Source organism: Pseudophryne corroboree, chromosome 2 (assembly GCF_028390025.1).
Source record: "Pseudophryne corroboree isolate aPseCor3 chromosome 2, aPseCor3.hap2, whole genome shotgun sequence".
In the NCBI taxonomy this organism is placed as follows: domain Eukaryota; kingdom Metazoa; phylum Chordata; class Amphibia; order Anura; family Myobatrachidae; genus Pseudophryne; species Pseudophryne corroboree.
Genome location: NC_086445.1, coordinates 570,240,036 through 570,267,913, shown reverse-complemented (window position 1 = coordinate 570,267,913; position 27,878 = coordinate 570,240,036). Strand labels below are relative to the sequence as shown.

General features: G+C 47.2%; 1 protein-coding gene across 6 annotated transcripts in view; it reads left to right on the top strand.

Moving 5' to 3' along the window:
• THRAP3 (thyroid hormone receptor associated protein 3) overlaps window positions 1-27,878 on the top strand; it is a 171,361-nt gene that overhangs the window by 117,141 nt on the left and 26,342 nt on the right. For all 6 annotated transcript variants that reach the window (XM_063954402.1, XM_063954400.1, XM_063954399.1 and 3 more), the window contains 3 exons: window positions 12,916-13,027; window positions 13,133-13,217; window positions 14,522-14,700. In XM_063954402.1, the coding sequence (XP_063810472.1) occupies window positions 12,916-13,027; window positions 13,133-13,217; window positions 14,522-14,700 (376 nt within the window). The remainder of the gene's footprint in view (window positions 1-12,915; window positions 13,028-13,132; window positions 13,218-14,521; window positions 14,701-27,878) is intronic.

Genomic DNA, 27,878 nt, shown 5'->3' with positions numbered 1-27,878 from the left:
ATTTTGCCAGCAGGCTTATAGCCTTTGGTGCTGCTTCCTAATAGATATTATGTTAGTTAAAATAACGTATATTGCACTAACACATTTATCCTAGGTTATACAGAATACAAAATTGACATTACACAATGGTAATAAATTTTCATAGATACATCCCCACCGTGATTCTGCAGATTTGGTAGCCAGCTTATAGCATCTGCTACTCCTCATAAATATTATAGATCAGATAATCAGATTCAGTAATAACAAGTCCAATTCGTGGTCGCCAATATTGATTTATGGAATCATATTTATGAATATTAATATTTAATATATCATATATGGTATTTAATATATGGATATATTTCAATTAATATGCATTTATCATATATATCTGCAAATATATTATGTCAGGCTTACAAACTAATTGGCTGATACATATATGCAGTCCTTATACATATGACTTATGAAGTTATTAAGTTAAGATTCCTTAAAGAGAGTTCAAGCTTGAATATTACCGCTCTTTTTATATGATTCTTTATTTACAGGCAGATCAAATCGTACAGAATAAGATATACACAGTAGTGATATATATACTAATTATAATTATATATGCTTCCTTCGTTACATAACATAAAACAACATGACATAAGTTTCACAAACAGTTTCAATTGCTAACATAAAATGTATACTTGCAAGTTAAAGATTGCCATCCCAAGAATCATTCCTTCTGCATGTTCTCCATGACTTCTCCTCCTGACTGACTTCCTTCCTTCTCCTTCTTCTTCTCCCTCTCCCTCTTCCTTCTAACTCCTAACTACAAGTCTGGTCCTTTTATCTCATATTTTACCAATTCAAACTATCATATTCTCATAGTTTCCAATGGAATAGGTAATTATAGGTTTGTCAGATTCCAAGGTGTAATAAAACAAACATTGAACTGGGCTGTCGTGTCCTGTTCACGGAGGCATGGTGTCATAAAAGTGTGGTGTCCACACTGCCTTAAGCAAGTATAGTATTGTAAAATCTGGAATGTCTTTTCATCCAAAGTTCTGTTGTATTGACAAGTTTTCCTGGGGTCGGTTACACAATGTTTTATCAATGGATGTGATCTCTTTTCATAGTAGTTAATTTATACTCCCTAGCTTTTAACCTTCACTGGACAATAGACAAACCAGTAGATTCTGATCTACTGTAAGCACACCTGTGAATTCCAATGACCAACAGAGCTCTGTCACATACCTATTATCATTTATGGCCTAATACCTTTTCTCTACAATGACTCTTGATCTTACTGTAACCTCTCTGGCCTTATTTATGACTAGAGCAGAATAAACCTGTTTCCTACACTATTTTTTACCATCTTGCTGTAAAACACAAATATACAGTTAAATATATAAACACATACACAAACCTAATCTCTTAAATCAGCTAAACATTACCTCATACATTCAAACTTATTTCATATCTATTCCTTACTATATATATCCAGTATACTGTCCACTATGGTAACATCGCCTATTTATAATGAATTATATTTTGATTCAGACAATATCCATTGCCCTAATATTATACTAAGTGCAGACAATTACCTATAAGGCAACAGTGGATGCTGGGGACTCCGTAAGGACCATGGGGAATAGCGGCTCCGCAGGAGACTGGGCACAAAAGTAAAGCTTTAGAACTACCTGGTGTGCACTGGCTCCTCCCCCTATGACCCTCCTCCAAGCCTCAGTTAGGATACTGTGCCCGGACGAGCGTACACAATAAGGAAAGATTTTGAATCCCGGGTAAGACTCATACCAGCCACACCAATCACACCGTACAACTCGTGATCTAAACCCAGTTAACAGCATGATAACAGAGGAGCCTCTAGAAAAGATGGCTCACTACAGCAATAACCCGATTTTTTGGTAACAATAACTATGTACCAGTATTGCAGACAATCCGCACTTGGGATGGGCGCCCAGCATCCACTACGGACTACGAGAAATAGAATTATCGGTAAGTAAATTCTTATTTTCTCTAACGTCCTAAGTGGATGCTGGGGACTCCGTAAGGACCATGGGGATTATACCAAAGCTCCCAAACGGGCGGGAGAGTGCGGATGACTCTGCAGCACCAAATGAGAGAACTCCAGGTCCTCCTCAGCCAGGGTATCAATTTTGTAGAATTTTACAAACGTATTTGCTCCTGACCAAGTAGCTGCTCGGCAAAGTTGTAAAGCCGAGACCCCTCGGGCAGCCGCCCAAGATGAGCCCATCTTCCTTGTGGAGTGGGCATTTACAGATTTTTGGCTGTGGCAGGCCTGCCACAGAATGTGCAAGCTGAATTGTACTACAAATCCAACGAGCAATAGTCTGCTTAGAAGCTTACAGGATAAACAGCGAGTCAGATTTTCTGACTCCAGCCGTCCTGGAAACATATATTTTCAGGGCCCTGATAACGTCTAGCAACTTGGAGTCCTCCAAGTCCCTAGTAGCCGCAGGCACCACAATAGGTTGGTTCAGGTGAAACGCTGAAACCACCTTAGGGAGAAACTGAGGACGAGTCCTCAATTCCGCCCTGTCCGAATGGAAAATCAGATAAGGGCTTTTACAGGATAAAGCCGCCAATTCTGACACGCGCCTGGCCCAGGCCAGGGCCAACAGCATGACCACTTTCCATGTGAGATATTTTAACTCCACAGATTTAAGTGGTTCAAACCAATGTGACTTTTGGAACCCAAAAACTACATTGAGATCTCAAGGTGCCACTGGAGGCACAAAAGGAGGCTGTATATGCAGTACCCCTTTTACAACGTCTGAACTTCAGGGACTGAAGCTAGTTCTTTTTTGAAGAAAATTGACAGGGCCGAAATTTGAACCTTAATGGACCCCAATTTCAGGCCCATAGACACTCCTGTTTGCAGGAAATGTAGGAATCGACCCAGTTGAATTTCCTCTGTCGGGCCTTACTGGCCTCGCACCACGCAACATATTTTCGCCAAATGCGGCGATAATGTTTTGCGGTTACATCCTTCCTGGCTTTGATCAGGATAGGGATGACTTCATCCGGAATGCCTTTTTTCCTTCAGGATCCGGCGTTCAACCGCCATGCCGTCAAACGCAGCCGCGGTAAGTCTTGGAACAGACAGGGTCCTTGCTGGAGCAGGTCCCTTCTTAGAGGTAGAGGCCACGGATCCTCCGTGAGCATCTCTTGAAGTTCCGGTTACCAAGTCCTTCTTGGCCAATCCGGAGCCACGAATATAGTGCTTACTCCTCTCCATCTTATCAATCTCAGTACCTTGGGTATGAGAGGCAGATGAGGGAACACATACACTGACTGGTACACCCACGGTGTTACCAGAGCGTCTACAGCTATTGCCTGAGGGTCCCTTGACCTGGCGCAATACCTGTCGAGTTTTTCCCAACGGTTTATAATCATGTGTAAGACTTCTGGGTGAAGTCCCCACTCTCCCGGGTGGAGGTCGTGTCTGCTGAGGAAGTCTGCTTCCCAGTTGTCCACTCCCGGAATTGCTGACAGTGCTATCACATGATTTTCCGCCCAGCGAAGAATCCTTGCAGCTTCTGCCATTGCCCTTCTGCTTCTTGTGCCACCCTGTCTGTTTACGTGGGTGACTGCCGTGATGTTGTCCGACTGGATCAACACCGGCTGACCTTGAAGCAGAGGTCTTGCTAAGCTTAGAGCATTGTAAATGGCCCTTAGCTTCAGGATATTTATGTGAAGTGATGTCTCCAGGCTTGACCATAAGCCCTGGAAATTCCTTCCCTGTGTGACTGCTCCCCAGCCTCGCAGGCTGGCATCCGTGGTCACCAGGACCCAGTCCTGAATGCCGAATCTGCGGCCCTCTAGAAGATGAGCACTCTGCAACCAACACAGGAGGGACACCCTTGTTCTTGGTGACAGGGTTATCCGCTGAAGATGCGACCCGGACCATTTGTCCAGCAGGTCCCACTGGAAAGTTCTTGCGTGGAATCTGCCGAATGGGATTGCTTCGTAGGAAGCCACCATTTTACCCAGAACCCTTGTGCATTGATGCACTGAGACTTGGCTCGGTTTTAGGAGGTTCCTGACTAGCTCGGATAACTCCCTGGCTTTCTCCTCCGGGAGAAACACCTTTTTCTGGACTGTGTCCAGGATCATCCCTAGGAACAGAAGACGAGTCGTCGGAACCAGCTGCGATTTTGGAATATAGAGAATCCAATTGTGCTGCCGCAACACTACCTGAGATAGTGCTACACCGACCTCCAACTGTTCCCTGGATCTTACCCTTATCAGGGAATCGTCCAAGTAAGGGATAACTAAAATTCCCTTCCTTCGAAGGAATATCATCATTTCGGCCATTACCTTGGTAAAGACCTGGGGTGCCGTGGACCATCCATACGGCAGCGTCTGAACTGATAGTGACAGTTCTGTACCATAAACCTGAGGCACCCTTGGTGAGAAGGGTAAATTTGGACATGAAGGTAAGCATCCTCGATGTCCCGAGACATCATGTAGTCCCCTTCTTCCAGGTTCGCAATCACTGCTCTGAGTGACTCAATCTTGAATTTGAACCTCTGTATGTAAGTGTTCAAAGATTTTAGATTTAGAATCTGTCTCACCGAGCCGTCCGGCTTCGGTACCACAACAGTGTGGAATAATACCCCGTTCCCTGTTGCAGGAGGGGTACCTTGATTATCACCTGCTGGGAATACAGCTTGTGAATGGCTTCCAAAACGGTCTCCCTGTCAGAAGGAGACATCGGTAAAGCCGACTTTAGGAAACGGCGAGGGGGAGACGTCTCGAATTCCAATTTGTACCCCTGAGATATCACCTGAAGGATCCAGGGGTCTACTTGCGAGTGAGCCCACTGCGCGCTGAAATTCATTGAGACGGGCCCCCCACCGTGCCTGATTCTGCTTGTAAAGCCCCAGCGTCATACTGAGGGCTTGGCAGAGGCGGGAAAGGGTTTCTGTTCCTGGGAACTGGCTGATTTCTGCAGCCTTTTTCCTCTCCCTCTGTCACGGGGCAGAAATGAGGAACCTTTTGCCCGCTTGTCCACGAAAAGACTGCGCCTGATAATACGGCGTCTTCTTATGTTGAGAGGCGACCTGGGGTACAAACGTGGATTTCCCAGCTGTTGCCGTGGCCACCAGGTCTGAAAGACCGACCCCAAATAACTCCTCCCTTTAATAAGGCAATACTTCCAAATGCCGTTTGGAATCCGCATCACCTGACCACTGTCGTGTCCATAACCCTCTACTGGTAGAAATGGGCAACGCACTTAGACTTGATGCCAGTCGGCAAATATTCCGCTGTGCATCACGCATATATAGAAATGCATCTTTTAAATGCTCTATAGGCAAAAATATACTGTCCCTATCTAGGGTATCAATATTTTCAGTCAGGGAATCCGACCACGCCAACCCAGCACTGCACATCCAGGCTGAGGCGATTGCTGGTCGCAGTATAACACCAGTATGTGTGTAAATACATTTCTCTATCGTCCTAGTGGATGCTGGGGTTCCTGAAAGGACCATGGGGAATAGCGGCTCCGCAGGAGACAGGGCACAAAAAGTAAAGCTTTAGGATCAGGTGGTGTGTACTGGCTCCTCCCCCTATGACCCTCCTCCAAGCCTCAGTTAGATTTTTGTGCCCGGCCGAGAAGGGTGCAATCTAGGTGGCTCTCCTAAAGAGCTGCTTAGAAAAGTTTAGCTTAGGTTTTTTATTTTACAGTGAGTCCTGCTGGCAACAGGATCACTGCAACGAGGGACTTAGGGGAGAAGAAGTGAACTCACCTGCGTGCAGGATGGATTGGCTTCTTTGGCTACTGGACATTAGCTCCAGAGGGACGATCACAGGTACAGCCTGGATGGTCACCGGAGCCTCGCCGCCGGCCCCCTTGCAGATGCTGAAACAAGAAGAAGGTCCAGAATCGGCGGCATGAAGACTCCTCAGTCTTCTTAAGGTAGCGCACTGCAGCTGTGCGCCATTTCCTCTCAGCACACTTCACACGGCAGTCACTGAGGGTGCAGGGCGCTGGAAGGGGGGCGCCCTGGGAGGCAATGAGAACCTATTTTTGGCTAAAAATACCTCACATATAGCCTCCGGGGGCTATATGGAGATATTTAACCCCTGCCAGAATCCGTTAAGAGCGGGAGACGAGGCCGCCGAAAAAGGGGCGGGGCCTATCTCCTCAGCACACAGCGCCATTTTCCCTCACAGAAAGGCTGGAGGGAAGGCTCCCAGACTCTCCCCTGCACTGCACTACAGAAACAGGGTTAAAACAGAGAGGGGGGGCACTAATTTGGCGTTAGAAATATATAAAAAAGATGCTATAAGGGAAAACACTTATATAAGGTTGTCCCTATATAATTATAGCGTTTTTGGTGTGTGCTGGCAAACTCTCCCTCTGTCTCTCCAAAGGGCTAGTAGGTCCTGTCCTCTATCAGAGCATTCCCTGTGTGTGTGCTGTGTGTCTGTACGTGTGTGTCGACATGTATGAGGACGATGTTGGTGAGGAGGCGGAGCAATTGCCTGTAATGGTGATGTCACTCTCTAGGGAGTCGACACCGGAATGGATGGCTTATTTAGGGAATTACGTGATAATGTCAACACGCGGCAAGGTCGGTTGACGACATGAGACGGCCGACAAACAATTAGTACTGGTCCAGACGTCTCAAAAACACCGTCAGGGGTTTTAAAACGCCCGTTTACTTTAGTCGGTCGACACAGACACAGACAGGGACACTGAATCCAGTGTCGACGGTGAATAAACAAACGTATTCCTTATTAGGGCCACACGTTAAGGGCAATGAAGGAGGTGTTACATATTTCTGATACTACAAGTACCACAAAAGAGGGTATTATGTGGGATGTGAAAAAACTACCGTAGTTTTTCCTGAATCAGATAAATTAAATGAAGTGTGTGATGATGCGTGGGTTCCCCCCGATAGAAAATATGGGCGGTATACCCTTTCCCGCCAGAAGTTAGGGCGCGTTGGGAAACACCCCTTAGGGTGGATAAGGCGCTCACACGCTTATCAGAACAAGTGGCGGTACCGTCTATAGATAGGGCCGTCCTCAAGGAGCCAGCTGACAGGAGGCTGGAAAATATCATAAAAAGTATATACACACATACTGGTGTTATACTGCGACCAGCGATCGCCTCAGCCTGGATGTGCAGAGCTGGGGTGGCTTGGTCGGATTCCCTGACTAAAAATATTGATACCCTTGACAGGGACAGTATTTTATTGACTATAGAGCATTTAAAGGATGCATTTCTATATATGCGAGATGCACAGAGGGATATTTGCACTCTGGCATCAAGAGTAAGTGCGATGTCCATATCTGCCAGAAGATGTTTATGGACACGACAGTGGTCAGGTGATGCAGATTCCAAACGGCACAAAGGTGTATTGCCGTATAAAGGAAGAGGAGTTATTTGGGGTCGGTCCATCGGACCTGGTGGCCACGGCAACTGCTGGAAAATCCACCGTTTTTTACCCTAAGTCACATCTCTGCAGAAAAAGACACCGTCTTTTCAGCTTCAGTCCTTTCGTCCCTATAAGAGTCATATCTGCCCAGGGATAGAGGAAAGGGAAGAAGACTGCAGCAGGCAGCCCATTCCCAGGAACAGAAGCGTTCCACCGCTTCTGACAAGCTCTCAGCATGACGCTGAGACCGTACAGGACCCCTGGATCCTACAAGTAGTATCCCAGGGGTACAGATTGGAATGTCGAGACGTTTCCCCTGCGCAGGCTCCTGAAGTCTGCTTTACCAAGGTCTCCCTCCGACAAGGAGGCAGTATGGGAAACAATTCACGAGCTGTATTCCCAGCAGGTGATAATTAAATTACCCCTCCTACAACATGAAAAGGGGTATTATTCCACACTATATTGTGGTACTGAAGCCAGAAGGCTAGGTGAGACCTATTCTAAATCTAAAAAAATTTGAACACTTGCAAAGGTTCAAATCAAGATGGAGTCACTCAGAGCAGTGATAACGAACCGGGAAGAAGGGGACTATATGGCGTCCCGAGACATCAGGGATGCTTACCTCCATGTCCCAAATTTGCCCTTATCACTAAGGGTACCTCAGGTTCGTGGTACAGAACTGTCACTATCCGTTTCAGACGCTGCCGTTTGGATTGTCCACGGCACCCCGGGTCTTTACCAAGGTAATGGCCGAAATGATGGTTCTTCTTCGAAGAAAAGGCGTCTTAATTATCCCTTACTTGGACGATCTCCTGATAAGGGCAAAGTCCAGGGAACAGTTGGAGGTCGGAGTAGCATGATCCCGACAACAAGTCTCCTGTGCTTAGGGATGATTCTGGACACAGTCCAGAAAAAGGTGTTTCTCCCGGAAGAGAAAGCCAGGGAGTTATCCGAGCTAGTCAGGAACCTCCTAAAATCAGTGCATCATTGCACAAGGGCCATGGTAAAAAAAATGGTGACTTCCTTCGAAGCAATTCCAGTCGGCAGATTTCATGCAAGAACTTTTCAGTGGGATCTGCTGGACAAATGGTCCGGATCGCATCTTCAGATGCATCAGCGGATAACCCTATTTCCAAGGACAAGGGTGTCTCTCCTGTGGTGGTTACAGAGTGCTCATCTTCTAGAGGGCCGCAGATTCGGCATTCAGTTTTGGATGTTGGTGACCACGGAGGCCAGCCTGAGAGGCTGGGGAGCAGTCACACAAGGAAAAAATTTCCAGGGAGTGTGATCAAGTCTGGAGACTTTTCTCCACATAAATATAGCTAAGGGTAAATTTATAATGCTCTAAGCTTAGCAAGACCTCTGCTTCAAGGTCAGCCGGTATTGATCCAGTGGGATAAAACATCACGGCAGTCGCCCACGTAAATAGACAGGGCGGCACAAGAAGCAGGAGGGCAGTGGCAAAAACTGCAAGGACTTTTCGCTGGGCGGAAAATCATGTGATAGCACTGTCAGCAGTGTTTCATTCCGGGAATGGAAACTGGGAAGCAGACTTCCTCAGTAGGCACGACCTCCACCCGGCAGAGTGGGAACTTCATGAGGAAGTTTTCCACATGATTGTAAACCGTTGGGAATTACCAAAGGTGGACATGATGGCGTCCCGTCTGAACAAAAAACGGGACAGGTATTGCGCCAGGTTAAGAGACCCTCAGGCAATAGCTGTGGACGTTCTGGTAACACCGTGGGTATACCAGTCGGTGTATGTGTTCCATCCTCTGCTTTTCATACCTAAGGTACTGAGAATTATAAGACGTAGAGGAGTAAGAACTATACTCCTGGCTCCGGATTGGCCAAGAAGGACTTGGTGCCCGGAACTTCAAGAGATGCTCACAGAGGACTTATGGCCTCTGCCGCTAAGAAGGGACTTGTTTCAGCAAGTACCATGTCTGTTCCAAGACTTACCGCAGCTGCGTTTGACGGCATGGTGGTGGAACGCCGGATCCTAAGGGAAAAGGCATTCAGGAAGAGGTCATTCCTACCCTGGTCAAAGCCAGAAAGGAGGTGACCGCACAACATTATCACCACATGTGGCGAAAATATGTTGCGTGGTGTGAGGCCAGGAAGGCCCCACGAAGAAATTTCAACTCGGTCGATTCCTGCATTTCCTGCAAACAGGAGTGTCTATGGGCCTCAAATTGGGGTCCATTAAGGTTCAAATTTCGGCCCTGTCGATTTTTCTTCCAGAAAGAATTGGCTTCAGTTCCTGAAGTCCAGAAGTTTGTCAAGGGAGTATTGCATATACAACCCCCTTTTTGTGCCTCCAGTGGCACTGTGGGATCTCAACGTAGTTCTGGGATTCCTCAAAACACATTGGTTTAAAACCAGTCAAATCTGTGGATTTGAAGCATCTCACATGAAAAGTGAACATGCTCTTGGACCTGGCCTGGACCAGGCGAGTGTCAAATTGGTGGTTTTTTTCTCAAAAAAGCCCATATCTGTTTGTCCATTCGGACAGGGCAGAGCTGCGGACTCGTCCCCAGTTCTCTCCCTAAGGTGGTGTCAGTGTTTCACCTGAACCAGCTTATTGTGGTGTCTTGCGCCTACTAGGGACTTGGAGGACTCCAAGTTGCTAGATGTGGTCAGGGCCCTGAAAATATAGGTTCCAGGACGGCTGGAGTCAGGAAAACTGACTTGCTGTTATCCTGTATGCACCCAACAAACTGGGTGCTCTTGCTTCTAAGCAGACTTTTGCTAGTTGGATGTGTAATACAATTCAGCTTGCACATTCTGTGGCAGGCCTGCCACAGCCAAAATATGTAAATGCCCATTCCACAAGGAAGGTGGGCTCATCTTGGGCGGCTGCCCGAGGGGTCTCGGCTTTACAACTTTGCCGAGCGGCTATTTAGTCAGGGGCAAACACGTTTGTAAAATCCTACAAATTTGATAACCTGGCTAAGGAGGACCTGGAGTTCTCTCATTCGGTGCTGCAGAGTCATCCGCACTCTCCCGCCCGTTTGGGAGCTTTGGTATAATCCCCATGGTCCTTTCAGGAACCCCAGCATCCACTAGGACGATAGAGAAAATAAGAATTTACTTACCGATAATTCTATTTCTCGGAGTCCGTAGTGGATGCTGGGCGCCCATCCCAAGTGCGGATTATCTGCAATACTTGTACATAGTTACAAAAATCGGGTTATTATTGTTGTGAGCCATCTTTCAGAGGCTCCGCTGTTATCATACTGTTAACTGGGTTCAGATCACAGGTTGTACAGTGTGATTGGTGTGGCTGGTATGAGTCTTACCCGGGATTCATAAATCCTTCCTTATTGTGTACGCTCGTCCGGGCACAGTATCCTAACTGAGGCTTGGAGGAGGGTCATAGGGGGAGGAGCCAGTGCACACCACCTGATCCTAAAGCTTTACTTTTTGTGCCCTGTCTCCTGCGGAGCCGCTATTCCCCATGGTCCTTTCAGGAACCCCAGCATCCACTACGGACTCCGAGAAATAGAATTATCGGTAAGTAAATTCTTATTTTTAGGATACCCTCCTGCTTTCTATCAGCAGGATCCTTAAGGGCGGCCATCTCAGGAGAGGGTAGAGCCCTTACAAGCGTGTTAGCGCTTTATCCACCCTAGGGGGTGTTTCCCAACGCACCCTAACCTCTGGCGGGAAAGGATATAATACCAATAACATTTTAGAAATTATCAGTTGTTATCGGGGGAAACCCACGCATCATCACACACCTCATTTAATTTCTCAGATTCAGGAAAACTACAGGTAGTTTTTCCTCACCGAACATAATACCCCTTTTTGGTGGTACTCGTATTATCAGAAATGTGTAAAACATTTTTCATTACCTCCATCATGTAACGTGTGGCCCTACTGGAAGTCACATTTGTCTCTTCACCGTCGACACTGGAGTCAGTATCCGTGTCGGCGTCTATATCTGCCATCTGAGGTAACGGGCGCTTTAGAGCCCCTGACGGCCTATGAGACGTCTGGACAGGCACAAGCTGAGTAGCCGGCTGTCTCATGTCAACCACTGTCTTTTATACAGAGCTGACACTGTCACGTAATTCCTTCCAACAGTTCATCCACTCAGGTGTCGACCCCCTAGGGGGTGACATCACTATTACAGGCAATCTGCTCCGTCTCCACATCATTTTTCTCCTCATACATGTCGACACAAACGTACCGACATACAGCACACACACAGGGAATGCTCTGATAGAGGACAGGACCCCACTAGCCCTTTGGGGAGACAGAGGGAGAGTTTGCCAGCACACACCAGAGCGCTATATATATACAGGGATAACCTTATATAAGTGTTTTTCCCCTTATAGCTGCTGTATCTTTAATACTGCGCGTAATTAGTGCCCCCCCTCTCTTTTTTAACCCTTTCTGTAGTGTAGTGACTGCAGGGGAGAGCCAGGGAGCTTCCCTCCAACGGAGCTGTGAGGGAAAATGGCGCCAGTGTGCTGAGGAGACAGGCTCCGCCCCCTTATCGGCGGCCTTATCTCCCGTTTTTCTATGTATTCTGGCATGGGTTAAATGCATCCATATAGCCCAGGAGCTATATGTGATGCATTTTTTGCCATCCAAGGTGTTTTTATTGCGTCTCAGTGCGCTCCCCCCCCCCCAGCGCCCTGCACCCTCAGTGACCGGAGTGTGAAGTGTGCTGAGAGCAATGGCGCACAGCTGCAGTGCTGTGCGCTACCTTGTTGAAGACAGGACGTCTTCTGACGCCGATTTTCCGGACCTCTTCTGTCTTCTGGCTCTGTAAGGGGGCCGGCGGCGCGGCTCTGGGATCCATCCATGGCTGGGCCTGTGATCGTCCCTCTGGAGCTAATGTCCAGTAGCCTAAGAAGCCCAATCCACTCTGCACGCAGGTGAGTTCGCTTCTTCTCCCCTTAGTCCCTCGATGCAGTGAGCCTGTTGCCAGCAGGTCTCACTGAAAATAAAAAACCTAAAACTAAACTTTTCACTAAGCAGCTCAGGAGAGCCACCTAGTGTGCACCCTTCTCGTTCGGGCACAAAATCTTAACTGAGGCTTGGAGGAGGGTCATGGGGGGAAGAGCCAGTGCACACCAGGTAGTTCTAAAGCTTTACTTTTGTGCCCAGTCTCCTGCGGAGCCGCTATTCCCCATGGTCCTTACGGAGTCCCCAGCATCCACTTAGGACGTTAGAGAAACACCTGTGCACTTGCTGGGTTACCTGCAAAACATGCACCGTGTGGGGTCCTGAGGACCGAGTTTGAGAACCACTGCTTTGTCATTTATTATGAAAAAGCTGTAATATGTAATTGAGTGGAAAATACCATTCAGAGTCAGATATTCTTGAAGATGTTTCCATGTTCTTATGCTTACCATTAGGGAAATCTTACATGGCTACAATTGATGCTTAACATAAAAAGAAGAAGCCAAAGTCTTTTTAATTTTGCACTACATATTAAAACTGCATCTTGACCATATTTATATTTTAAGTAATGCAAAGATCTTTCTCTGCTATTGTTTAATAGAGCACCATTTTGGTCCCACAACTATGACGCTGAGTGAGCGTTTCTCTAGTTACCTAAAGAAGACAAAAGAACAGGAGCCATCAAAAAGTCGGAGGAGTCCAGAAATTCACAGGTACCGCTTACACCATAAGCTTCCACGTTGTAGTCTTTACGTGTATGTAGTATGAATAAGCACACTTATTCCCATCTCTAATCCTACCTTCATTGTCTCCTACAGGAGAATTGACATTTCTCCCAGTGCTTTTAGGAAACACGGATTTTTGCACGAGGATGCAAAACACACAAAGGAAGGAAGCCACAAGGTAAGACACTTGTTTCATCTTTTTCGTCCTGTGATGTAAAATAAAATCTTAAGAACTAAGTAGGTGTTCTGTCTCTTTAAGTCGTGCTTCTCTCTTGCTCTCTACTTAAGTTTGTGTTTTTCTTTTAAGGATGTGAAATATTTCTAAAAAATGATCTGCAAAGTGTTAACATTTTTTATAAAACAAAATCTAAATATCAACAACCTTTGTGAAGTGGTTTAGGATATGGTAAAAATGAAATCACTCCAAGGTCTATTGTGGTTGAACTTGAAACACAGAGGAATTTTGGATCCAAAATCTCCAGTGATGAGCAAATGGCCCTAATATATTTTTGGGTTCTGCTTGTAAGTATTCCACTCTATTGTATACCAGACTCATTGTGTTAATAACAGCCAGTTGCATGTCCTGGAGGGTGGAGATTCCACTGCACATTGGTAGAATTCTGGTGACTGTTACCAAAAAGTTGTGTCACTATGGCAGAGACTTCTCAGTAAGGCTAAAAATGCAAAGGACTCTAATGGTATGCCGAAGATATATTCAAAGAAATGCTTATTACATTTCATTTTCTTTTCCAATAACTTTGTGACTTACTATAAGCTAACAATGTACTGAATAGTACCGATGACAACTGCCAAACATCAAGATTACGGATGGAAGTAATTATTCTGTTCTATTAAACATTTGTTCTATTAGTGGTTAACTGGAAGAGTGGGAACAAAGTAATAAGAGACTACTATAAGATTTGTGTTTCCTGCACGATTTTATATATTTGGAAAGGTCTTGTATGATTTGGACGCTTCCCTGTATACTATGGCAGGTGCAATGGATTCCTTTTACGGCTACTAATAAATTTAGAGGACTGGAACTGCAAGCATAGATAGGATTGATGGCGGGAAAGAATGGTGAAATACTTTCATTTAAAAAGAAATTAATATTTTTATTTAAATTTCAGCCGGTGTATTAAGAATATACCTTGCAGTGTATTCTGAATTATGTTTATAATTGTGTGTATGCAATCCATATGTACATTTGTGCCTATATATAATAAGATGACAAGTTAAACCTCTGTTGTTTTTTTAGCATAGATAATTAGTTGCATATACTGTTTTCACTTCCCCATACTAAAAATAATAGCAGAGCATTTCTTCTGAAATATAATGTTCCACTTGAAAACTATATTGTGTATGCTGTAAATTATTTCCCAAGTATGCTACAGGATCAGACAACAGAATAAAACCTCAGGTACTGCACTACAATATTTTGATTAGTCGCCAAAAGTGTTCTAATTTGTTCTGTCACTGCAGGGAGAGGGGAAATACAGAGAGGAGCCCTCAGATTTGCGGCAGGACATTGAACGCCGCAAAAAACATAAGGACAAGCGTGATCATTCTCGAGACTCTGGAGATTCCAGAGATTCGAGCCGCTCCAGGGAACGGTCGCCTGAGAAACCTGAGAAGCCGAGGAAATCATCCAAAAAGCACAAGTATGCAATGTTTAGTGCTCTTAGTTTGTTTCAAAACTCAACATATTTCCTTGCCTTCAATGAATGTATATTGCATTTTGGCGATCTCCCCTCCATTATCCCCTCCACAGGTTTCCAATTCCTTACATTAGAAATGTCTAGGCAACAAAATATTCTCTTACAATTATTTATTAATCGTGATCCGAAATTGACTGGTGTTTATCTTAAAGCCCACATTTTGCAACTGTTTTCTCAAAGCAGCTGAGTAATGCATATTTCTCTGACGTCCTAAGTGGATGCTGGGAACTCCGTCAGGACCATGGGATTAGCGGCTCCGCAGGAGACAGGGCACAAAACTAAAGCTTTAGGATCAGGTGGTGTGTACTGGCTCCTCCCCCTATGACCCTCCTCCAAGCCTTAGTTAGGTTTTTGTGCCCGTCCGAGCAGGGTGCAATCTAGGTGGCTCTCTTAAGGAGCTGCTTAGAAAAAGTTTTTAGGTTTATTATTTTCAGTGAGTCCTGCTGGCAACAGGCTCACTGCATCGAGGGACTTAGGGGAGAGAAGTTCAACTCACCTGCGTGCAGGATGGATTGGCTTCTTAGGCTACTGGACACCATTAGCTCCAGAGGGAGTCGGAACACAGGTCTCACCCTGGGGTTCGTCCCGGAGCCGCGCCGCCGACCCCCCTTGCAGATGCTGAAGATTGAAGGTCCAGAAACCGGCGGCAGAAGGCTCTTCAGTCTTCTTGAAGGTAGCGCACAGCACTGCAGCTGTGCGCCATTGTTTGTCACACACTTCTCACCAACGGTCACGGAGGGTGCAGGGCGCTGCTGGGGGCGCCCTGGGCAGCAATGTAAATACCTTTTATGGCTAAAAAATACATCACATATAGCCCTTGAGGCTATATGGATGTATTTAACCCCTGCCAGATATTACAAACTACGGGAGAAAAGCCCGCCGGAATAGGGGGCGGGGCTTATTCTCCTCAGCACACAGCGCCATTTTCCTGCTCAGCTCCGCTGTGAGGAAGGCTCCCAGGACTCTCCCCTGCACTGCACTACAGAAACAGGGTAAAACAGAGAGGGGGGGCACTTTTTATGGCGATATTTTATATATTTAAGCTGCTATAAGGATACAACACTTATATAAGGTTGTTCCCATATATATTATAGCGCTTGGGTGTGTGCTGGCAAACTCTCCCTCTGTCTCCCCAAAGGGCTAGTGGGGTCCTGTCTTCGATAAGAGCATTCCCTGTGTGTGTGCTGTGTGTCGGTACGTGTGTGTCGACATGTATGAGGACGATGTTGGTGTGGAGGCAGAGCAATTGCCGGTAATGGTGATGTCACCCCCCAGGGAGTCGACACCGGAATGGATGGCTTTGTTTATGGAATTACGTGATAATGTCAGCACATTACAAAAATCAGTTGACGACATGAGACGGCCGGAAAACCAGTTGGTACCTGCCCAGGCGTCTCAGACACCGTCAGGGGCTGTAAAACGCCCTTTACCTCAGTCGGTCGACACAGACCCAGACACGGACACTGAATCTAGTGTCGACGGTGAAGAAACAAACGTATTTTCAAGTAGAGCCACACGTTATATGATCACGGCAATGAAGGAGGCTTTGCATATCTCTGATACTGCAAGTACCACAAAAAGGGGTATTATGTGGGGGGTGAAAAAACTACCTGTAGTTTTTCCTGAATCAGAGGAATTGAATGATGTATGTGATGAAGCGTGGGTTAACCCAGATAGAAAAGTGCTAATTTCAAAAAAGTTATTGGCATTATACCCTTTCCCGCCAGAGGTTAGGGCGCGCTGGGAAACACCCCCTAGGGTGGATAAGGCGCTCACACGCTTATCAAAACAAGTGGCGTTACCGTCTCCTGATACGGCCGCCCTCAAGGATCCAGCTGATAGGAGGCTGGAAACTACCCTAAAGAGTATATACACACATACTGGTGTTATACTGCGACCAGCCATCGCCTCAGCCTGGATGTGCAGTGCTGGGGTGGTCTGGTCGGATTCCCTGACTGAAAATATTGATACCCTGGATAGGGACAGTATTTTATTGACTATAGAGCAATTAAAGGATGCTTTTCTTTATATGCGAGATGCTCAGAGGGATATTTGCACTCTGGCATCGAGAGTAAGTGCGATGTCCATATCTGCCAGAAGAAGTTTATGGACGCGACAGTGGTCAGGTGATGACGATTCCAAACGACATATGGAAGTATTGCCGTATAAAGGGGAAGAATTATTTGGCGTAGGTCTATCGGATCTGGTGGCCACGGCAACTGCCGGAAAATCCACCTTTTTACCTCAGACCCCCTCCCAACAGAAAAAGACACCGTCTTTTCAGCCGCAGTCCTCTCGGTCCTATAAGAACAAGAGGGTTTAAGGACAGTCATATCTGCCCCGGGGCAGAGGAAGGGGTAAGAGAGGGCAGCAAGCAGCCCCTGCCCAGGAACAGAAGCCCTCCCAGGGTTCTGCAAAGCCCTCAGCATGACGCTGGGGCTCTACAAGCGGACTCAGGAGCGGTGGGGGGTCGACTCAGGAATTTCAGCGCACAGTGGGCTTGCTCACAGGTGGACCCTTGGATCCTGCAGGTAGTATCTCAGGGTTACAGGTTGGAATTCGAGAAGTCTCCCCCTCGCCGGTTCCTAAAGTCTGCTTTGCCAACGTCTCCCTCAGACAGGGCGACGGTATTGGAAGCCATCACAAGCTGTTTTCTCAGCAGGTGATAGTCAAGGTACCCATCCTACAACAGGGAAAGGGGTATTACTCCACGCTATTTGTGGTATCGAAGCCGGACGGCTCGGTAAGACCTATTCTAAATCTGAAATCTTTGAACCTGTACATACAAAAATTCAAGTTCAAGATGGAATCACTCAGAGCAGTGATAGCGAATCTGGAAGAAGGGGACTTTATGGTGTCCCTGGACATAAAGGATGCTTACCTGCATGTCCCAATTTGCCCTTCACATCAAGGGTACCTCAGGTTCGTGGTGCAAAACTGTCATTACCAGTTTCAGACGCTGCCGTTTGGATTGTCCACGGCACCTCGGGTCTTTACCAAGGTAATGGCCGAAATGATGATTCTTCTGCGAAGAAGAGGCGTATTATTTATCCCTTACTTGGACGATCTCCTGATAAGGGCAAGGTCCAGAGAACAGCTGGAGGACGGAGTAGCACTAACCCAAGTAGTGCTGCAACAACACGGGTGGATTCTGAATTTTCCAAAATCTCAGTTGACCCCGACAACACGTCTGCTGTTCCTGGGAATGATTCTGGACACGATTCAGAAAAAGGTGTTTCTTCCGGAGGAGAAAGCCAAGGAGTTATCCGAACTTGTCAGGAACCTCCTAAAACCAGGAAAAGTGTCTGTGCATCAATGCACAAGAGTCCTGGGAAAGATGGTGGCTTCTTACGAAGCAATTCCATTCGGCAGATTCCACGCACGAACTTTTCAGTGGGATCTGCTGGACAAATGGTCCGGATCGCATCTGCAGATGCATCAGCGGATAACCTTATCGCCACGGACAAGGGTGTCTCTTCTGTGGTGGTTGCAGAGTGCTCATCTGTTAGAGGGCCGCAGATTCGGCATACAGGGCTGGGTCCTGGTGACCACGGATGCCAGTCTGAGAGGCTGGGGAGCGGTCACACAGGGAAGAAACTTCCAGGGAGTATGGTCAAGCCTGGAGATGTCTCTTCATATAAATATACTGGAGCTAAGAGCAATTTACAATGCTCTAAGCCTGGCAAAACCCCTGCTTCAGGGTCAGCCGGTGTTGATCCAGTCGGACAACATCACGGCAGTCGCCCACGTAAACAGACAGGGCGGCACAAGAAGCAGGAGAGCAATGGCAGAAGCTGCAAGGATCCTTCGCTGGGCGGAAGATCATGTGATAGCACTGTCAGCAGTGTTCATTCCGGGAGTAGACAACTGGGAAGCAGACTTCCTCAGCAGACACGATCTACACCCGGGAGAGTGGGGACTTCATCCAGAAGTCTTCCACATGATTGTGAACCTTTGGGAAAAACCAAAGGTGGATATGATGGCGTCTCGCCTCAACAAAAAACTGGACAGGTATTGCGCCAGGTCAAGAGACCCTCAGGCAATAGCTGTGGACGCTCTGGTAACACCGTGGGTGTACCAGTCAGTGTATGTGTTTCCTCCTCTGCCTCTCATACCCAAAGTACTGAGAATTATACGGCAAAGGGGAGTAAGAACGATACTCGTGGCTCCGGATTGGCCAAGAAGAACTTGGTACCCGGAACTTCAGGAGATGCTCACGGAAAATCCGTGGCCTCTACCTCTAAGACGGGACCTGATTCAGCAGGGACCGTGTCTATTCCAAGACTTACCGCGGCTGCGTTTGACGGCATGGCGGTTGAACGCCGAATTCTAAAGGAAAAAGGCATTCCAGAAGAGGTCATTCCTACACTGGTTAAAGCCAGGAAGGAGGTGACTGCACAACATTATCACCGCATTTGGAGAAAATATGTTGCGTGGTGTGAGGCCAGGAAGGCCCCCATGGAGGAATTTCAACTGGGTCGATTCCTACATTTCCTGCAAACAGGATTGTCTATGGGCCTCAAATTGGGGTCCATTAAGGTTCAAATTTCGGCCCTGTCGATTTTCTTCCAGAAAGAATTGGCTTCAGTTCCTGAAGTCCAGACTTTTGTAAAAGGAGTACTACATATACAGCCCCCGGTTGTGCCCCCAGTGGCTCCGTGGGACCTGAATGTAGTTTTGGATTTTCTCAAATCCCATTGGTTTGAGCCACTCAAATCGGTGGATTTGAAATATCTTACATGGAAAGTAACCATGCTACTGGCCCTGGCTTCAGCCAGGAGAGTATCAGAATTGGCGGCTTTATCGTATAAGAGCCCATATCTGATTTTCCATTCGGACAGGGCAGAACTGCGGACGCGTCCTCAGTTTCTGCCTAAGGTGGTGTCAGCGTTTCACCTGAACCAGCCTATTGTGGTGCCTGCGGCTACTAGCGATTTGGAAGATTCCAAGTTGCTGGACGTTGTCAGGGCATTGAAAATATACATTTCAAGGACGGCTGGAGTCAGAAAATCTGACTCGCTGTTTATACTGTATGCACCCAACAAGCTGGGTGCTCCTGCTTCTAAGCAGACGATTGCTCGTTGGATTTGTAGCACAATTCAACTTGCACATTCTGTGGCAGGCCTGCCACAGCCTAAATCTGTCAAGGCCCATTCCACAAGGAAGGTGGGCTCATCCTGGGCGGCTGCCCGAGGGGTCTCGGCATTACAACTCTGCCGAGCAGCTACGTGGTCGGGGGAGAACACGTTTGTAAAATTCTACAAATTTGATACCCTGGCTAAAGAGGACCTGGAGTTCTCTCATTCGGTGCTGCAGAGTCATCCGCACTCTCCCGCCCGTTTGGGAGCTTTGGTATAATCCCCATGGTCCTGACGGAGTCCCCAGCATCCACTTAGGACGTCAGAGAAAATAAGATTTTACTTACCGATAAATCTATTTCTCGTAGTCCGTAGTGGATGCTGGGCGCCCATCCCAAGTGCGGATTGTCTGCAATACTTGTACATAGTTATTGTTACAAAAAAATCGGGTTGTTATTTGTTGTGAGCCGTCTGTTCAGAGGCTCCTACGTTTGTCATACTGTTAACTGGGTTTAGATCACAAGTTATACGGTGTGATTGGTGTGGCTGGTATGAGTCTTACCCGGGATTCAATATCCTTCCTTATTGTGTACGCTCGTCCGGGCACAGTATCCTAACTGAGGCTTGGAGGAGGGTCATAGGGGGAGGAGCCAGTACACACCACCTGATCCTAAAGCTTTAGTTTTGTGCCCTGTCTCCTGCGGAGCCGCTAATCCCATGGTCCTGACGGAGTCCCCAGCATCCACTACGGACTACGAGAAATAGATTTATCGGTAAGTAAAATCTTATTTTTCTAGCGGTTATCACAGCAGTGCAGCTTTCATACGAAGGGGTCTATTCATGAAGCAGTGACGAGTAAAGAAACAGACCAGTGGAGAAGTTGCCCATGGCAAGCAATCTGCATCTCCCTTAAGGCCTCCATCCACTAGTCCGATTTGGGCACTTTTCATCAGATTTCGACACATCTGACTGAAAAATCTGATGAAAAGTGTTGCTTCGAACTAAACCCCCCCCTCCCCCCGCCAATACGATGCGCAGTCCCGTGTCAGATAAGTCTGAGCTTAAAGATCCTTGGTGCTGCACCAAAGATTTATCTGAATCTGTAGAAATCAGGTCTACATCGGTGCGTTTTTTTTTTTTTAATTACAGATGTATCGCATCAGATTCATCCGAAGCAGTGGTTTCCAACCTATGTCCTCAAGTATCCCCAACAGTTCATGTTTTCCAGGTCTCACAGGATTGCAAGTGAAATAATTTTCTCCACCTGTGGGTCTTTAAAAATGTGTTGGTGAGTAATGAATACACCTGTTCATCTGCCAGGTGACCTGGAAACCATGAACTGTTGGGGTACCGAGGTTGAGAACCACTGATCTGAAGCATCATTTGACTGGCATCTCCCTGGCCACTCTCACCCACCACCAATGTACAATATTGCATCAGATCAATCACATGTAGCATGTAGGCATCAGATATCTGATGCGATCTGTCAGCACATGATAGATCGCATCACATATATCTAAAGTGAAGTGAATCTAGTGAAAATCTAAGTCCAGGATCCAATTCGATTCCCGGGAAGCTGCTGGCAGAGTTCAAGAGAAATCTGATGCGACTTGCAGCTCAGACAAGTCTGCCTTTACATTTTATAGAATATACTTGATAAAGGTTTCCTTTAGAGCTTGCCATGGGCAACTTCTCCACTGATTCTTTCCTCCACTCTTTTCACTGCTTCATGAATAGACTCCTAAATACTTAGCAGTTCTTTGTTTTGTTAGAATATTAATCAGAGTTGGCACTCTTACTACTACCACCAGTTATTTATATAGCGCGCACACATTCCGCAGCGCTTTACAGATAATTTATCTTACGTCCTAGTGTATACTGGGGTCCACATTAGTACCATGGGGTATAGACTGGTGCACTAGGAGCCATGGGCACTTTAAGACTTTGATAGTGTGGGTTGGCTCCTCACTCTGCCCCTCCTACCAGACTCGGTTTAGAAAATGTTCCCGGAGGAGCCGGTCACACTTATGGAAGCTCCTGAAGAGTTTTCTGCATTTATTTTTGTTTGTTATTTTCAGGCAGGTCTGGTTAACACCAGACTGCCTGCTTTGTGGGACTTGAGGGTGGGAACGGCCGAACCTCCCAAAGGGTTAATGGTCCCGTTCCCCGCTGACAGGACACTGAGCTCCTGAGGGAACTATTCGCAAGCCCCTCCACGGCGAGTGTACATTCCGCAGCATGCCGCCACCCCTAAAAGAGCCAAAAGTGAGAAGAGTGGTTAACAGAACGCCAGGGTCCCGGTTAGCGGGTTGCCGGCGGTAATGGCGGCATAAGTTTATGGAGACGCAGTGCTGACAGGCAGGCTGCGGCTCCAGGTTTCAGAGGCATACTATGGGGTATTCAATTAAAGTCGAAAACTGCAGTTTGTCGAAAAGACGGCAGTTTTCGACTTTTTAAGGTCGAATCCTGATTCTACCTATTCAATATTTTGCTAAATTTTTGGACAAGCCGATAAAATCGACTTGTCGGAATAGCTGCCGATCCACGCGTTGATGTCGAAAATGGGGCCAAATCAGACAGGTTTTGGCCCCCTTTTCGACCATCTCAATCCGACATCAAAATGATGTCTGAATGAGATGCGGACCCAGAGGAGGCAAGGATGGGGGAGCCGCAGGCAGATGGGGGGACAGGCGGCGGGCATTCAGGAAGCCAGGTGGAAGCTGCCGTGAGGTCGGGCGGCTGAGTGACATCCTGCTGCAGCGCTACTCCGTAGCGCTGATCTCCCTGTATGCCCGCCGGCTGTCCCCCCGTGGCTCGCCCCCCTTCTCCTCTGCGTCCCATCTCAATTCGACTTGAAAAAAATCGAATTAAGATGGGATTGAATAGGGGTTGTCGGATCCATTCTGACAAATACATGTCGGAATGGATCCGACTTTAATTGAATATACCCCTATGTGTGTTCTGCTGTGAGGGGCGAGCTGAAGCCTTAAAATACAAAATACCCACACTGGCAGCAGCTTACAGGAGTTCTTACCCATTGTAAAACAAATTTATAAACCTCAGCCAGTATAAAAAATCGGGAAGGCCGTGCAATTAAGGGGACGGGGCTTCACTGTGAGCGGATCTAGCGGCTCACCAGCGCCATTTTCCCTCTGCAGCTCTCACTGAACAGATTTCTAGAGAAGCGCAGCACCTCCACAAGGACTCCGGATTATCTCAGCGGTACCAGGGGGTCATAGCAAGGGGGGGGGGGGGGGGGAGCGCAGTATGAGAGTACTGATACCCTATTAAGGGTATTAGTCTGCGACCCAGCTAGGCTTAAGCTTTAGCAAGAAGGGCGCTATTTGACTGACTCCATCTTACTCTGTGTCTCCCTAGAAGGGCTCTGTGTGTGTTAACTGGGCTTAACCTTTTCTCGTGTGTGTGTACCTCACATTACAATGTCTAAGGAGTGTGTTTCATGCACGGCAGAGTGTTTCTTCCCCAGGGGGATCACTACAATGTACTCAGGATAGTACTCATTCTCAGGCTAGTGGATCCGAACCAGCATGGTTGGATTCTCTAAAAGGGATGATCTAGAATATTTCTAATAAATTATCCCAGAATGAGAAAGAGACGCAATACTTAAGACAGTCTGTGGATGACCTGATGAATAGAGATTCAGTTCCCATACCAGCGTCTCAGACCCCTACCATTTATCCACAAAAGCGTACACTGGCCCAGATCCTGCAGACTGACACTGCTGACGACGTGGCAGACGCAGAGGAGGGTGAGGTGGATGCATCGGTGTCAAGGTCGTTACGTAAGATATTCTTACCTGTCCCTGGGGCAGCCTCCTTTAAAGGACACGGCTGACCGCAAAATTGAGAAAACTCTCAAATACCTGTACACAGCTGCTAAGGGGGCCCAGGGACCCACAATTGCTTGTGCATAGGCACATTTTATGGTAGAGGCCATGGCAGTGTCAGCACGCAGGGGCCTATGGCTACGCCAGTGGACTGCGGATTCCAGGAAAGGCGTGGAAAACCTACCATTTACAGGTGAGGCCCTGTTTGGAGCTGAACTGGATACGTGGATTTCCAAGGCTATGGCGGGGAAGTCTACTAGGAAAGCCTACTCAAATCCAACGTTGTAGTCCTTTCCGATGGCGAAATTTAAAAATAAAACCAAAGGTTCTTCTACGGCCTTCAAAGGCAATAGAGGTAAACCCAGAAAACCAGCAACTGCAGGTTCACAGAAACCCAGTTCTGCTTCCTCTAAGCCTTCAGCATGACTGTGGACCACAATGCCTGGAAGGCAGACAGGTGGGGGCACGATTGAGATATTTCAGTCACATATGCGCAACATCATGCCAGGATCCCTGGGTCAAAGATCTTATCGCCCAGGGCTACAGGCTGGAGTTTCAGGAACTCCCACCTCACAGATTCTTCAAATCAGGCTTACCAGCTTCTCAAGAAGCAAGTATGACTTTACAGAAAGCAATTCAAAAACTAGTACAGACTCGGGTCATTGTTCCAGTTCCACTTCAACTGCAAAACCAGTGTTGTTATTCCAACCTGTTTGTGGGACCGAAATCTGATGGTTTGGTAAGGCCCATTTTAAAGCAAGTCGTTGAACCCGTACTTACGGGTGTTCAACTTCAAGATGGAGTCTCTGAGAGCAGTGATCTTCGGTCTGGAGGAGGGGGAATTCTTGGTGTCTCTGGATATCAAGGATGCGTACCTTCATATTCCGATTTGGCCGCCTCATCAGGCTTATCTAAGGTTTCCATTACAGGACTGTCACTACCAGTTCCAGGCCCTGCTGTTTGGCCTCACCACGGCTCCGAGTGTGTTCACCAAGATAATGGCAGAGATATTTCTCCTCCGCAAACAAGGAGTGAACATAAAAAGCACCATCCTTGGAGAGGTTGTTGGACAACATTGCCCTATCAACCCGACTACTCCAGGGTCACGAGTGGATTCTGAACCTACCAAAATCTCATCTGGAAACAACACGGAGGCTTACGTTCTTGGGAATGATACTGGATATGGAGGTACAGAAGGTATACCTTCCTTTAGACAAGGCATTGGTAATCCAGTCGATGGTACGGGATGTTCTAAAACCAACTCTGATATCGGTGCATTCGTCTCCTGGGGAAGATGGTAACCTCTTACGAGGCTCTACATACGGAAGGTTTCACGCAAGGCTCTTCCAGCTGGATCTGTTGGACAAGTCGTCCGGATCGCATCTTCACATGCACCAGAGAATCCGTCTGTCGCCAAAAGCCAGGATTTCTCTTCTGTGGTGGCTTCAGACTTCTCACCTGAACAAGGGCTGAAGGTTCGGTATTCAAAATTGGATTCTGCTAACCACAGACGCAAGCCTCAGAGGTTGGGGAGCAGTCACCCAAGGGGAACAGTTCCACGGAAAATGGGCAAGTCAGGAGACTATCCTTCCAATCAACATTCTGGAATGAAGGGCAATATACAACTCCCTTCTATAGGTGTCACATCATCTTCAAGATCACGCCATTCAGATTCAGTTGGACAATGTGACTCTGGTAACGTAGATAAACTGACAGGGAGGACGAAGAGCAGAGCAGCAATGTCAGAGGTGTCAAGGATTCTCCTCTGGGCAGAAAAACACGCTGTGGCGTTTACGGCAATCTTCATTCCGGGAGTAGACAACTGGGAAGCAGACTTCCTCAGCAGACACGACCTCTACCCAGGAGAGAGAAACGGGAGTACCAGGAGGAAACCCACACAAGTATGGGGAGAATATACAAACTCTGCACAGTTAGGGCCATGGTAGGAATCGAACCCATGACCTCAGTGTTGTGAGGCAGTGATGCTAACCATTACACCATCCGTACTGCCCTTACTACTCTTGGTAATATGCACAAGTAAAAGCATGCTCTTATTTGTGTTTGAGCAGTATTGAACATGTAGGATGGTATCCAATTATCGGCGGTAAATTACCGCAGCTAATTGATTCACACAGCCTATCCTATTGGGGATTTGGTTATTATTTTTTATTCTTTTTACGATCTGTTTTGATTTGGAATGTATTGTATCTATAAGAGCAATACACAGCAGTTAGGTCTTGTTTTATGGAATTCAGCAAGTGATATCATTTTTCAGACCTATACTATCTGCACCTTTTTAGATTGTAAGCTCTTAAGATCAGGGCCTTCTCCCCTCGTTCCTTTCCTTCTCTTACACTATCTTATACTCCATACCCCCTTTGATGGCACCTAACCTCTGGTTTTCTGTATATACCTTGTGCTTGTCCTATATTGTCTCAAACTGTAAGTGCTTTATTTCGTGTTTCTCTAGCATCCATAAGGGATATTGGGGGAATCTAGTATGATGGGGAATAGACGGGGTCCAAAGGAGCCAGTGCAATTTAAATTTCCTTAACTGGGTGTGCTGTGTCCTCCCCTCTATACCCTCTCCCACAGGCAGTTTAGAAAAAAGTGCTCAGGAGAGGATGCACTTCTCTGCAGCTCCAGAGTTTTCTTCAATTTCCTTTAATATTTTATTTTCTCTAACGTCCTAAGTGGATGCTGGGGACTCCGTAAGGACCATGGGGAATAGCGGCTCCGCAGGAGACTGGGCACATCTAAAGAGCTTTAGGACTATCTGGTGTGCACTGGCTCCTCCCCCTATGACCCTCCTCCAAGCCTCAGTTAGATCTCTGTGCCCGAACGAGAAGGGTGCACACTAGGGGCTCTCCTGAGCTTCTTAGTGAAAGTTTTAGTTTAGGTTTTTTATTTTCAGTGAGACCTGCTGGCAACAGGCTCACTGCATCGAGGGACTAAGGGGAGAAGAAGCGAACTCACCTGCGTGCAGAGTGGATTGGGCTTCTTAGGCTACTGGACATTAGCTCCAGAGGGACGATCACAGGCCCAGCTTGGATGGGTCCCAGAGCCGCGCCGCCGGCCCCCTTACAGAGCCAGAAGGCAGAAGAGGTCCGGAAAATCGGCGGCAGAAGACGTCCTGTCTTCAACAAGGTAGCGCACAGCACTGCAGCTGTGCGCCATTGCTCTCGGCACACTTCACACTCCGGTCACTGAGGGTGCAGGGCGCTGGGGGGGGCGCCCTGAGACGCAATAAAAACACCTTGGATGGCAAAAAATGCATCACATATAGCTCCTGGGCTATATGGATGCATTTAACCCCTGCCAGAATACATAGAAAAATGGGAGATAGGCTCCGCCCCCTTATCGGCGGCCTTATCTCCTCAGCACACTGGCGCCATTTTCCCTCACAGCTCCGTTGGAGGGAAGCTCCCTGGCTCTCCCCTGCAGTCACTACACTACAGAAAGGGTTAAAAAAGAGAGGGGGGCACTAATTAGGCGCATTATTAACTATACAGCAGCTATAAGGGGAAAAACACTTATATAAGGTTATCCCTGTATATATATATATAGCGCTCTGGTGTGTGCTGGCAAACTCTCCCTCTGTCTCCCCAAAGGGCTAGTGGGGTCCTGTCCTCTATCAGAGCATTCCCTGTGTGTGTGCTGTATGTCGGTACGTTTGTGTCGACATGTATGAGGAGAAAAATGATGTGGAGACGGAGCAGATTGCCTGTAATAGTGATGTCACCCCCTAGGGGGTCGACACCTGAGTGGATGAACTGTTGGAAGGAATTACATGACAGTGTCAGCTCTGTATAAAAGACAGTGGTTGACATGAGACAGCCGGCTACTCAGCTTGTGCCTGTCCAGACGTCTCATAGGCCGTCAGGGGCTCTAAAGCGCCCGTTACCTCAGATGGCAGATATAGACGCCGACACGGATACTGACTCCAGTGTCGACGGTGAAGAGACGAATGTGACTTCCAGTAGGGCCACACGTTACATGATTGAGGCAATGAAAAATGTTTTACACATTTCTGATAATACGAGTACCACCAAAAAAAGGGGTATTATGTTCGGTGAGGAAAAACTACCTGTAGTTTTCCTGAATCTGAGAAATTAAATGAGGTGTGTGATGATGCGTGGGTTTCCCCCGATAACAACTGATAATTTCTAAAATGTTATTGGCATTATATCCTTTCC